This window comes from Euleptes europaea, chromosome 12, assembly GCF_029931775.1.
Source record: "Euleptes europaea isolate rEulEur1 chromosome 12, rEulEur1.hap1, whole genome shotgun sequence".
Classification (NCBI taxonomy): Eukaryota; Metazoa; Chordata; class Lepidosauria; order Squamata; family Sphaerodactylidae; genus Euleptes; species Euleptes europaea.
In genome coordinates this window covers 1,994,871-2,009,128 of record NC_079323.1, presented here as the reverse complement: position 1 = coordinate 2,009,128, position 14,258 = coordinate 1,994,871, and the positions used below count along the sequence as shown (strand labels likewise).

The 14,258-nt window shown below is 50.8% G+C and overlaps 1 protein-coding gene across 1 annotated transcript in view; it reads right to left on the bottom strand.

Moving 5' to 3' along the window:
• PDE2A (phosphodiesterase 2A) overlaps positions 1-7,732 on the bottom strand; it is a 313,135-nt gene extending 305,403 nt beyond the window's left edge. The window contains exon 1 of the mRNA XM_056858812.1: positions 7,629-7,732. Within this exon, the coding sequence (XP_056714790.1) occupies positions 7,629-7,696 (68 nt within the window). The 5' untranslated portion in view covers positions 7,697-7,732. The remainder of the gene's footprint in view (positions 1-7,628) is intronic.
• Positions 7,733-14,258: the final 6,526 nt, after the last annotated feature.

Genomic DNA, 14,258 nt, shown 5'->3' with positions numbered 1-14,258 from the left:
AACTTTGCAGTTCCCGTTGGACTACTCCTGAGAGGAGACAGAAAGGCCATTTATGCGTGGCTGTTTTTTCGCGGTCACCCCGCCGACTACTTCAGGGCTTTGCTTTATGTCTGCATTTTCCGACTGTCAGAGGTCGCCTCGCTCTTCCTGCATGTTTCCGCATGTTTTCCCTGCATTTTCTGGATGCTTGATGAACACGAATCTAGAATAACTAGGCAAAATGGGTGGAAACGTGTGGGGAGAGCGAGGTGACCTCTGACGGTCGAAAAATGCCAGCATAATCAAAGCAAAGCCCTGAATTAGTCGGCAGAGTGACCATGAGAGAACAGCCAACCATGCATAAATGGCCATAGGCCACCAAAGTAGCCAGTGCTGGATAGTGGTTCCAACCACAAATCTCCAGCAATTTCCCAACCTGGAGTTGGCAACCCTAGCTGAGTGTTTCTTCATTCTTGATGGGTCCCGTTCCACGGCCAAGCCACCAAACTGAGGGCTATGGTCAGCACCATGATATGCCAAAGGGGCTAGTCTCTCTCCTGGCCATCAGAAGCACGGCAGGGGAGCAAGGGGTCATGCCACTTGACTCAGATCTAACCTGGGCTAGCTCAAGAGTTGTCCTTTGCTTGAAGCAACACAACGCCTCGTTTGAGCACCGAGTTTTGGTATGGAAAGTAGGGTTGCCAGGTCCCTCTTCACCACCAGTGGGAGGTTTTTAGGGTGGAGCCTGAGGAGGGCAAGGTTTGGGGAGGGGAGGGACTTCAATGCCACAGAATCCAATTGCCAAAGCGGCCATTTTCTCCAAGGATCTCTATCGGCTGGAGATCAGCTGTAATAGCAGGAGATCTCCAGCTAGTACCTGGAGGTTGGCAACCCTAATGGAAAGTCACTTCCACAAGCCATCTTCACATGTCTGCTGCAAAGCTTCATACCTCATGGAGAGGCCACAAGACATTTCCTCTCCTAATTTTCTCAATTTTTTCCTCCAAGTTCTTGGCCCCAGGAGTAGCTGCACACTCCCTCGCCCCATCCCAAAGCTGGTTTTTTTAGTATGGTTGTAAACCTCCAGGTGGAGTCTGGTGCTCCCCCAGAATAACAACTGATCTCGAGACTACAGAGATCAAGTTCCTCTGGAGGTGAACTCTATGGCATTCGATCCCACTGAGGTCCCTCCTCTCCCCAAATCTGGCTTTCCCCAGGCTCCAGGAATTTCCCAACCCAGAGCTGACAACCCTATCTTTTAGGGAGCTGTGTCTTCATCACTTGAATTGCTTGAGATTTACCTGGTGGTGAATGTGCTCTGTCAACGAAGTGTAAAGACAATTGGGCTTTTGGTACAGTCTGATAAGGCGCTTATTCCATTCGGGGACCTCTGTTGTCTCACAACTCATTTATTAAGCATAATTGCTCTCGTAACATGCGCCCCTGTGCTGCATAAACACATGATAAGCAGCCTTGATATAATCCCATAAATGTATTCCACAGACAGCAGTGCAAGAAATCACTTGCTTCACTTACGATTCTTTGCACCACGGGAAAATGGCGCTGCTTGTGGAGTGGATTTGTGGGATCCAGCCTTATGTACAGAAACATCGATTTCCATGAGGCCAGACTCATCTTTATAATTACAAGATATAGGATCACATTTATTGCATGCAGAAGTCCCAGGTTCAATCCCCGGCTTCTCTGGTTAAAAGGACCAGGTAGGAAGTGATGTGAAAGATCTCTGTGGCTCAGTGGTAGAGCATCTGCTTGGCATGCAGAAGGTCCCAGGTTCAATCCCTGGCATCTCCAGTTAAAAAGGACCAGGCAGGACATGATGTGAAAGACCTTTCTGTGCCTGAGACCCTGGAGAGCCGCTGCCAGTCTGAGTAAACAACACTGGCATTGAAAGAACAATGGCCTGACTCAGTAGAAAGCAAGTGCATGTGCTCATAAGAGATCTAACACATCACTGGGCTGCAGAGTGCAAAGAACATCAGATGCCGTCAGAGTGGGCGTGGCCTGCTCCCCTCTAGCAGCCACAGGTGGCTGACCAGTACAGGCAGGCAGACCACAGACCCATTACATGAACATGTGAAGCTGCCTTTGACCCTTGGGGTCTGTCAAGAGCAGTATTGTCTACTGAGGCCGGCAGGGGCTCTCCGAGGACTCCGGCTGAGGTCTTTCGCATCACCTGCTTCCTCATCCTTTTTACTGGAGATGCCGGGGATTGAACCTGGGACCTTCTGCATGCCAAGAAAGGTGCTCAGTCTTTGAGCAGCATCTTTTGCTGCTGTAGCGGGACCCTTTCTGTATCGAGAAAGCCACCCTGAATTGCTGCAGAATCCAATTGGCACCATATCAGAATTGCTAACGAATTCCTACTCAGCCGTTTCCTGCTGTTGCCACCTTTGAAATCCTTTTTTTTTAAAGTATGACTGAGGTCAGCAGCAGACTAGCCCCGGAGAATGAAATGTCCCCCCACTGGTTTCTCAGCCTTAGCATTCGCAGTCAGATGTCGTCTGGTTATTTACGCCTGTTTATTCTCTTGTGTGGTCTATGCAAATGTCATCAGGGCACTGTGGACAGTGTGGATCATCACACTGGCAGATACGGGGTGGGGGGAGCGAACCCAGGAGAGCAAGGGCCGTGCGAATCCGAACCACAATGAACCAACTTGCTGATGGGGTGGGGTGGGGTGGGGGAGGAACGTCCCTACCTGCCTCTGGGGCTACAAGAACATAAGAACATAAGAAAGGCCCTGCTGGATCAGACCCAGGCCCATCAAGTCCAGCAGTCTGTTCACACCGTGGCCAACCAGGTGCCTCCTGGAAGTCCACAAACAAGACAACTGCCGCAGCATTATCCTGCCTGTGTTCCTTTACAGCACTTACTATAATAGGCTCCTCTGATACTGGAGGAATATGTATGCATCATGACTAGTGACCATTTTGACTAGTAGCCATGGATAGCCCTCTCCTCCACGAACATGTCCACTCCCCTCTTAAAGCCTTCCAAGTTGGCGGCCATCACCACATCCTGGGGCAGGGAGTTCCACAATTTAACTATGCATTGTGTGAAGAAATGCTTTACATGAACACATAAACACATGAAGCTGCCTTCTACTTAATCAGCCCCTTGGTCCATCAAAGTCAGTATTGTCTACTCAGACCAGCAGTGGCTCTCCAGGGTCTCAGGCAGAGGTCTTTCACATCACCTACTTGCCTAGTCCCTTTAACTGGAGATGCCGGGGATTGAACCTGGGACCTTCTGCATCAGTAGGAGAAGATCCAAAGTGGTACATGTACCTTCTGGGCCGGCATGCAAGCACTAGATTGATTGATTTAAAACATTTTAATGCCATCTTTCCACCCCATAAGGGTTCCCAAGGTGGTGCACATAAAAACATGAATATATTTAAACAATTAAAACAACATTTAAAATTTTAAAACAATTCAATAAGACACATAAACAATACAAGAACCAGGGAGGAGGGCCAGTAACCATTATTGGAGGTGTGCCCAACAAAACAGAAAAGTCTTCATCCAGTGGTGGGGAAGACACTGATAGAGGGAGACAGATGGATCCTCCTGGGGAAAGGAGTTCCAACGTTCTGGTGCCACGACCCAGGCCAGAAGGACCTTTTTTGAGTCACCACCCATCTAGCCTCAGATGTTGGGGGCAGCTGATGCAGGGCCTCCAAAGAGGGTTTGTATGAGAATATCACCTCACAATAGCTATTCAGAATACTGTGGTGTGTTTAGCAATCCTCCTGCACACATAGTTGCATCACTACCAAGGGTATCTTCGGCCCACCTTTGCCACAACAGTCATGTGTCTGTGCCATATCCCCTCTCTCACCCACGCCTGACTCAAGATGCATTTGCACAGCTGAGAGAGGGTGTGACACCCCAGGTCTTTTTCAGTATGGACAAGGACAGGCAGTGTTGTGTAGCTGTTAGAGCAGTGGTTCCCAACCTTTTTTTGACCAGAGACCACTAGGACTTTTTTGTTCGGTGCAGGGACCCCAAGGTTCAAAATAAAAATTCCGGGAATTTGAAAATAAACTTTAATCATAACTGTTAGTTAAACATTAAACTTAGAATCATATTTGAATATATATATTTTATAATAGAGAACTTTTAATTGAAAATATTAATTTATTATGGGTTTATAACTTTGTTTCGCGGACCTTAATTTAGTTCTCGTGGACCCCTGGGGGTACATGGACCCCTAGTTGGGAACCAGTGTGTTAGAGTGTCAGACGAGGATCTAGGAGACCCAGGTTCGAATCCCCCCTCGAGCCACGGGAACTTGCTGGGTGAGAAGAAGAAGAAGAAGAAGAGTTGGTTTTTATATGCCAACTTTCTCTACCACTTAACGGAGACTCAAACCAGCTTACAAATCACCTTTCCTTCCCCTCCCCACAACAGACACCCTGTGAGGTAGGTAGGGCTGAGAGCTGAGACTAGCCCAAGGTCACCCAGCTGGCTTCATGTGTAGGAGTGGGGAAACAAATCTACTTTACCAGATTAGCCTTCACAGCTCGTGTGGAGGAGTGGGGACTCAAACCCAGTTCTCCAGATCAGAGTCCAACTCTCCAAACCACTGCTCTTAACGCCTACACCACGCTGGCTTGGGCCAGTCCCACACTCTCAGCCTAAGCTACCTCACAGGGTTGTAGTGAGGATAAAAAGGAGGAGAGGAGAACAATGGAAGCTGCTTTGGGTCCCCATTGGGAAGAGAGGCTATGTATAAATGACGTAAAATGAAAATAAAAAATAAAAATGTGCTAGGGCAGCCCCCATCGTGTGCAAAGGCCTGTACTTTGCAGGAGAACTTATTCCCCTATTTGCCTTACACAGTATCTACAGTGTTGTATTTATGCATGATGCTAGCTCCTCTGAGCCTGGCCTTAGCCGGGGATTGAGGGCGGGGTATAAATTGAAAAATAAATAAATAGCCCTGGGATCAGAGGGGCAATCAGCCCCCAGAACTGGTCAGACCGTAGGCGTTGCTTTCTAAGGGAAGCCTGCCTTCTACAGGGAGCCAAAATGTTTTCCTCACTTTTCATTATCTAGCTTCACTAAGCAGCAGGTCTCTCTCATCAGAGAAAGCGGTGTCACTTCTGAGTCCTGGGAAAACCAGATTTTTCTGCCTACATGAGCTAAGCAGAGATGATCTAGGCCGTGGCTGAGAAGAGCTTTCACGTCGCTTAGGTTCCAATTAATGCCTCCGGAGCTTGTGGAAGGGTGACATGGTAATGCACCCTGTAAAGTCACAACTCTGTACATTTGGAAATGGTAATGCTGATGGTGACTCTCCCTGTGTATGAGGTTGCCTAGCACATAAGGCAGAGGTGATCAGTGTTCGAAGGAAATGCATTTATTAGTCTGTGTTACACAATTTGGAAGATTTACAGAAACAAAGAGGTCGTATGGAACGGAGCCCACTTCTCTCTGCAAGCTGTTCAACCCTGTCGAAGTTTGTAGCTATGCACACAGCTGAATGTAAGTTTGACAGGTGCTGTGAACAGTGTAAAATGGGAGCTGGGAGTCTGAATTCTGTGGGCGTTTTTCTTTGCAGTCCTTTGCTGCTGTTCTAGCAGATTTTATAACGCTGATGTGGTTCCTGGCCAGGGCAGATGGGCGAAATGAATGATTTCACTTGATTTTATATAATAAGGGGCCAAAACAGGGAAAGGAAAACTTTCTTAATGTCGGTAAACACTTGTGGCCCTCCCTGCCATTCTGAGAGGGAAACATTTAAACTGGGGGGGGGGGGAATAATTTGGCCCCACACACTAGATCCATTCTAATTTTTTCTGCACATGCTGGCACTTCCCTTGCGTTCATTATTCAGGAGGGCTTTTTTACACAGGTAATCAGGTCACTGGCCACCAAGATCAAGTTAATTCATGCCATCGTATTCCCTATTACTATGTATGGATGTGAAAGCTGGACAATGAAGAAAGCTGACAGGAAGAAAGTAGATTCCTTTGAAATGTGGTGTTGGAGGAGAGTGTTGTGGATAGCGTGGACTGCCCCAAAAAACAAATCAGTGCGTTCTAGATCATATCAAGCCTGAACTGACCCTAGAAGCTAAAATGACTAAACTGAGGCTGTCGTACTTTGGACACATTATGAAAAGTCACTGGAAAAGACAGTCATGCTAGGAAAAGTGGAAGGCAGCAGGGAAAGAGGAAGACCCAACAAGAGATGGATGGACTCTATAAAGGAAGACGCGGCCCTCAGTTTACAAGACCTGAGCAAGGCTGTTAAGGACAGGATGTTTTGGAGGACATTGATTCATAGGGTCGCCAGACGTCAGAAGCGACTTGACAGCACTTAACACACACAGTCAGGCTCTGCTATAATGGAATGGTTCAGAAAGATGCTTTGGTAAAGGGATACACAACTGTGTCCTTTCTGTTGCTGTAAGTGTGCTCCTAACAGGTAATTTCTGCATCATTTAACATGTCATATTGAAATGCTCATGCTTTCTTTCAGCGTGGTTTCAACTCTGTGTCAGATTTTGGCTCGTTTTCACATTCCTGCCATCCACACTCCTGTCGCCTAGCTCTGACGGCACTGATCTACATTGCGCAGTCCGCCTTGAGTATGGGAAAGGCAGACTATCGATAACATAAATAAATAAATCCATAAAGGACACACTGAGGGAAAGTCAGCTCTGCTCTGGGCGGGATGCACCCGACTTAACTCTTCCGTAGCCCCCGATTCACGCCTCCTGCAAACGTTTAGCACCAAGCACCATTTGGGGAGGTTGGAGAGCACCGCGTTTCCCACGCTCCCCTTCACACCCTCACAATTTCACCAGCCAATTTGGGAAGCAACAAAACGTAACCCCCGGTGCACCCCAGCGTTACATTCTGCTCTTCCAGGCCTCCAACCGACCCACAATCCCTTCCCCAACAGCATCATAAGTACCAAAGCAGCTCTGGAGGTGTTGAGACCCTCCCTTTGGCGAATGGGGAGGGGAAGTGTCCTCCGAGGGCTGGCTGGCTCCTGGCAAAGTTTCCCTTGGGCAGCGGGCAGCCCTGCCTCCCTCCTAGCCAGCCAAGCGTCCCGGCTTCCGCGCCTGGCCAGGCTTCAGCACCGCGGACAGCGCCGGAGCCACGCAGCAGGGATGCTGAGCGGAGGCATCCCTGGTCGCCCCGGCAACGGCGTGGGGACCAGCAGGCCACCTGCTTCTCCTGGGCCAGGGACCCACCGGAGGCGGCAGCGCTGGGGTCCCTGCCCCCCGGGGCTAGCTACGGCGGCCCCCGCTCGCCCAGCTGGGTCGCCTTCGGAGGGAGAACTTTTTGGGTCCCCTGGCCCCCTCCCCTCCTCTCTCTGCTCTCTCGCGCCATCCCGCCCAAGTCTCCTTTGCAAGCAGCACTGCGGCGCCTTCCCTTCCCTTCCCTTCCCTTTCCCTCCTCCCGGCTCTCCAACCAGCCCCTTTTGTTCTTCCTGGCTTCCAACTCCGCTCCATCTCCATTCGCCTCCCCATCACCCCGCCTCGCCGGCTTCGGCTCCAGTCCTGCGGGTCCCCCTCCCCTCCTCCTCCTCCCCATCCTCCCCCCTCTACCCGTCCAAATCCCCCATAAGTCTGGGAACTCCTGGCGGCGAGGGATGCCGGAGACGACTCACATGTCAGACGCGGCCGGCTGGTACTGCTGGCTCCGGCAGAGGATGGAGTGGCCGCAGGCTTGGCCCATGGCTCCTCATCCTCTCGCCAGCCCCGCCAGGAAGAGAGGGCAGATCGGCTTGGGGGGCGCGGCAAGAGGCGAGAGGCGCTGTCCCGGCGCCCGGCCCAGGCAGCCGGCTCCCCCTCGCCCGGGAACGGTAATGGAGCTGTTGGGAACTGTCTCTCGCTTCCCTTCTGCTCTGGGAGGGAGTTTCAAGACTGATGCTGTAACAGATCCTAATGCAGGTTGCTGAAGCATGCAGAAGGGGAGGGGGGAGCGAGAGCCAGAGAGAGAGAGAGAGAGAGAGAGAGAGAGAGAGAGAGAGAGAGAGAGAGAGAGAGAGAGAGAGAGAGAGAGAGAGAGAGAGAGAGAGAGAGAGAGAGAGCATGCATGTGTAGTGCATGAACCAGCAAGCCGGAAAGCCACTCCTGCTAACCTGCTGATCGATGCTGGATCTGCATCAGGAAGGAGAGTCGAGGCCAAGAGGGGCTCACCGTGCCAAAGGGAGGAGGGGGACCCCTTTTCATGTGCACGTTCCGATTCCTTTACCAAACATGCACATGTTTTTCTCTTACTTTTTAAAAAAAAAGCCAAATGAAATGTGCATAAAACCCGGGCCTACATGGGAATCGAGCCAGGTGTCTGACAAAGGGAGCTCTGCCTCTCGAAAGCTCATATTCCCTGAAAACCCTGTTGGTCTCTACGGTGCTGCCGGACTCCAGTCCGGCTCTTCTGCTGCAGACCATGTTTCACATGAGGAAGCTGGACAGTGGAGAACAGGGTCGGACTTCCTTCAGGATCAGCCCCAGAAAGACTGGGGAAAGGTCTCCGGCCTTATAGCCCTAACTAACTGACCGCTCGCCTGCTCCTTGCTGGTTTTTCTTCTCAGTTTCTTCACACGCTAGACTCTGCAACGCTTCCAACAAGGTCATGCTTCAAATGCAAGCACTCAATCCCCAGAACGTACCAAGCAGTCAGACAGAAGAGAAGGCTCTCTGAGCACATGCAGAATGCATCCAGGCTCTCCCCGCCCCCAATCTGGGGTTTCCAGGCCTTACACCCAGCTATCCACCTACACACCCTCAGAGAAATTCACCCCCAGCCTGACAAGAGACCAGGGCCATGCTCTGCCAACCTGGAGCGCACTGGAGCAAAGCTGGCAATGCTTTTAGAGAGGTATTTGTTTAATCAGAATCACGTTCAAACCTCTGGAGAACATCTATGAGTGTGGTGTCTGTTGATACAGGTGCAAGATTGTGTTTGAAAGGCACCCCTTTCACCTCCCAACTGAGGCTCTTTAGCATCTTGCTTATTTACAGCTGTGGCAGATCAGAGCCAAAGTACACACACAAAAAACCACACAAGAGACACACGGAGCAAGAGAGACAGAAAGAGAGCACCCCCCCCTAATTTCAAATTTAATCTTCTTGGCCTTTAGCTCCTTCCTTTCCTCCGCAATTTTTCTCTTGTGACACCCGATTTTTCATTCGGGCCCTTCTGGTTAATTCCACCGCTCCAGTTCTCTTTTCCCCGGCGCTGCAGAGACCCCGCCGTGATCCACTCCCCCAGCCCCACATCAAACATGTGCGCGCGCACCTCAACTCCCACGGCAAGGCCCTTTATTGCCAAAACTCTGAACGGCACGGCTGGCACCCCACTCGCGCCAAGAATGGCCTAACCACCATAATGAGGGAGTCGGTTGATCTGGGGGCCGCTTTTGCACTGCTGAAATCGCTCCAGCTATTATTAGCTGGGTGCAGGTTGGTAATTTAATTCGTGCGGGTTTTCGCATGGTTACAATGGGGGGGGGAAGGAGCCGCTGTATATGTTAATCCTTTCTTCCTTTTTTTTTTTTTAAATGCTGTCAGCCAGGAAGGAACCGTGGAAACCTAAAATCGGGTCAGAGCCATTTCTCGTAACAAAAGAGATTGCAGAGGGGAGGCTTGGCTTGGGGGGTGGGAGAATAAGTGGGGGCCTTGGGGGAAGGAGGAGAGGAAGATCCAGGCCACATTTGATTAGAAAGCACAACTCCTGGTGGCAATACAAGATTAAAGCCATTGCGTGTGGCCTGGCAGGCAGGCATGCTTCAACAGCCTCTAGGCTGTAGGCTCTAGGAGAACCAGTGTGGTGTAGTGGTTAAGAGCGGTGGTTTGGAGTGGTGGACTGTGATCTGGAGAACCGGGTTTGATTCCCCACTCCTCTACATGAATGGCGGACCCTAATCTGATGAACCACGTTGGTTGCCCTGCTATTCCACTTGAGTGGCAGACTCTAATCTGGAGAACTGGGTTTGATTCCCCACTCCTACACACGAAGCCAGCTGGGTGACCTTGGGCTAGTCACAGCTCTCTTACTCTCAGCCCCACCTACCCCCCGGGGTGTCTGTTGTGGGGAGGGGAAGGGAAGGTGATTGTAAACCGGTTTGATTCTTCCTTAAGTGCTAGAGAAAGTCGGCATATAAAAACCAACTTGTCGTCGTCTTCTTCTCCTCAGCCTTGCTTTGCTTGGGTGAGCCAAGCCTCCTTGCTGAGCAGGATCCCTCATGGGGATCTACCAGTACTTCCCTGAGCTTTTCAGGAAGTGGGCAGGGCCACAAGGAGAGTTTTTTCCGCTGCAGGATGAAGAGGACTGGTTAGCGACTAGTCTTGCCTTAGTCAGTGTGTGATTCCCTTCAGGATTTCCTTCTTCCCATGAGTTGAGGAAAGGGAGGAATTGGGGTCAGGAGGCGATTTTCCTCCAGGCCGGTTTGGCCAGGGATCCTGGAGGTTTTTTTGCCATCTTCTGGGCATGGAACAGGGGTCACTGGTGGTGTGAGGGGGAGAGGTATTTGTGATTTTCCTGCATTGTGCAAGGGGTTGTACTTGTTGATCCTGGAGGCTTTGAGCGGACAGCTTCATGGAGGAGAGGGCTATCCATGGCTACTAGTCAAAATGGATACCAGTCTTGATGCATCCCTGTTTTCTCCAGGATCAGAGGAGCAGGCCTATTACATCAGGTGCTGTGGAGCACAGGCAGGATGGTGCTGCTGCACTCGTCTTGCTTGTGGGCTTCCTAGAGGCACTGGCTGGCCACTGTGTGAACAGACTGCTGGGCCTGATTCCAGAGGTACCCACAGTCTCAAAAAGGTTGGGGACCCCTGTTATAGAGGCACAAGGTGTTCCTGGGGAGGACCGAAGCTCCTTTTTGACCCACCCCCGAGAGGGGTTATTGGTTTGTGTCTTGATTTCGTCAACTGCCATTGGTGGACCAGCCTCCCTCCCAGAGCTGACTGACGGTGTTCACGATTCGCAGGACCTTTTCAGCACTCTCAGAAACAGATCTCACATTACTCTCCTCCCTTACTTTTCCAGGCCTGGGGCACAAGCCGCATTCATTCACCCCCAGCCACAGGTGCTGACGTGCCAATGTGGCCCAGTGTGTTCGCAGAGATTACCACACAGAAGACTCTTTCTACAATCCTTTGTGCAACCCAAGCAGGAGACCTGTTTCTCCCCCACCCCAGTTCTATTCCTGCACACACCTGCAACAACCGTGTGTAGGAGGGAGGCATGAAGGAACGGAAAGATATTACCATTGTGGCAAACCTCAGAAGCACAACCCAACATTCAGAAATTTTAAAAAACTCAACAATGGAGGATCTTGAATGCGTCGATTCTGCTTTGCATACAAGAACTAGGAAATTTTCAAGTCCAAGCTCAAGTGACAAATTTGGACAGGAGACTTCTGAAAGTATCCCTCTTCCTCACCAGCTGTTCCCTTATTGAGCTCCACTTCCTTTCAGTGGGCCTCATGCTGGAGAACTCCCGGCTGGTTTGGCCTCATTTCGCTGACTAACTTTTGCCAGGCAATATTTAAGGGGAGACCTTGGCCTCTGTGCCCTGTTGTTGGACCTCCAGAGGTACTGGTTGGCCACCATGGTGGGACAGGATACAGGACCAGTTGGACCCTCACCGGTCTGATCCAGGAGAAGAAGAGTTGGTTTTTATGTGCCGACTTTATCTTTCAGGAGAATCAAACCGGTTTACAATCTCCATCCCTTCCTCTCCCCACAACAGACACCTTGTGAGGTAGGTGGGGCCGAGAGAACTGTGACTAGCCCAAGGTCACCCAGCAAGCTTCATGTGGAGGAGTGGGGAAATCAAACCCGGTTCCTCAGATGAGAGTCTGCCGCTCATGTGGAGGAGAGGGGAATGAAACCTGGTTCACCAGATTAGAGTCTGCTGCTCATGTGGAGGAGTGGGGAATCGAACCTGGTTCTCCAGATTAGAGTCCACAGCTGTCAGCCATGACACCATGCTGGCTCTCTTGCACCTTCTTACCTCACCCTGGTCACACTGGTGGTTGTTGACCCTGAAGATGAATGATGAATTAGTGTGCCTGCTTTTATTTTAAGATCACAAGAGCCCTGCTGCATCAGACCAGCGGCCCGTCCAGTCCAGCGGTCAGTCGCCCTCTGCGGCCAACCATTTGCCCAGGAGGGCCAAACAAACAGGGCATGGCGGCCACGGCCTTCCTCGATGCTGCTTCCCCACATTGGCATTCAGAGGTTTACCACCTCTGGTTATGAACCACCCAGTCAAGCAATGTCTAGGAGTGTAACAGGTGGCATTCATTTTAGAGAACAAGCAGCAGGCAACTTACTGGCTTGAGGGTTTCTCTTTTGCTTTTCTGTTGAAAGAAGGCTCCATGTGGCTTCCAGTCAGAATTAATAAGAGCAAAATATAATATTGTGCCATATATAATACTGTGCAAAATATAATAGTGCAATAGAGCTGCTGGAATGATAGAGTAAGATCTGGGAGACCCGGGTTCCAATCCCCGCCCTGCCTAGGAAGCTTGCCGGGTGAGCGTGGGCCCGTCACGCACTCGCAGCCTCACACACCTGACAGAGTTGTTTGAGGATAAAATGGAGCAGAGGTGAACGAGGAAGGCTGCCGTGAGCTTCTCGGAGGAAGAACGGATAAAAATAAGAGGGATCATCTGAAAACTAACGAGGCTCCACCGCCCATCAATTGTAACAAGAGCAGCGGAGGGACCAAAAAGAGAGCCAGCGTGGTGTAGTAGTTAAGAGCGGCGGACTCTAATCTGGAGAACCAGGTTGGTTTCCCCACCCCAACACATAAAGCCTGCTGGGTGACCTTAATCCAGTCACAGTTCTCTCCGAATTATCTCAGCCCCACCTATCTCACAGGGTGTCTGTTGTGGGGAAGGGAAGGAGATTGTAAGCTGGTTTGAGACGCCTTAAAAGGTAGAAAAAACCGGGGTATAAAAACCAACTCTTCTTCTTCTGAAAGAAGCCAAGGTCAATCAGAGTTAGCATTGGAACATCCTTTTCCACCTCAGGAGATCAGCGCAATCTACCATCAGATGCCCACTCCAGAGTAAAAGGGTGTTTGGTTTTTTTGCAGATTTCCAGAAGACCAGAAACAAAGAGGCAAGACAGGATTTTTGAGGAGGGAGTTCCGAAGTCTGGGGCTGGGGCAAAGCCTCTATGGCCCTCTGTGGACCATCACACAAACGTATGTCGCAGCTTCTCTGGCAGCGCTGCAGATCATGTTGGCGTAATGACGCACCATGTGAACACCGATTCCAGCACCCTTCTTGGGATTTGGGATCCTGCTCTCAAATTCTGCACCACCTGGCCAGGGCCAATGTTGTGACAGGGTTGGTTTTCTCTGAGGGACGGAAAACTCCTGTTGTTTTTGTAATAACCTCTTTTGAGACACATGAACCGGTGAGGTTGGGGCGGCAAAAGTGAGCACAGATGCCCACCAACAATGCTGATTCTGTGAACTTCGGAAGATCACGAGAGGGAGGGCAGGAAGGGTTGCATCAGCGCTTGGCTCTCATGGCCCTTTCTTACATGCCCAGGGAAATGCCGATCGCCACGTTGGGGTCAGGAAGCAATTTTCCTACAGGCTAGATTGGCCAAGGATCCTGGAGGTTTCCTCTGGGCATAAAGCAGGAGGTCACTGGGGGAGTGATCGGGGGGGGGAGGCAGTTGTGAATTTCCTGCGTTGTGCAGCGGGTTGGACTAGATGGCCCTTGAAGCCCCTTCCAGCTCCATGTTTCTGTGTTTCTAAGTTCCACGTTTCTACAGTTTCCATTCACACAGACACACGCACCAGTCCCAACCTTTTCTATGCTCGGCAGATTCTGAACTGCTCTGGATAAAAGTGGAACAGGCTTCCTCGGGAGGTGGTGGGCTCTCCTTCCCTGGAGGTTTCTAAGCAGAGGCTAGATGGCCATCTGTCAGCAATGCTGATTCTATGTCCTTAGGCAGATCATGAGAGGGAGGACATCCTGGCCATCTTCTGGGCATGAACTAGGGGTCACTGGGGGTGTGCCGGGGGGGAGGTAGTTGTGAATTTTCTGCATTGTGGGGGTGGTTGGACTAGATGACCCTAGTGGTCCCTTCCAACTCTATGGTTCTATGATTCTATTATTCTATGATTCCATGAATTAGCTACGGCTAACTGCCCCACCGATCAGCTTTCGTTGTCCCCCTCACGCAGAATGGTTTCCTCATTCTGGAGGGAAGCAAATGAAATTCCCTCTCTCTGCAGAAGAGATCCATTGTCACGAGGCTATT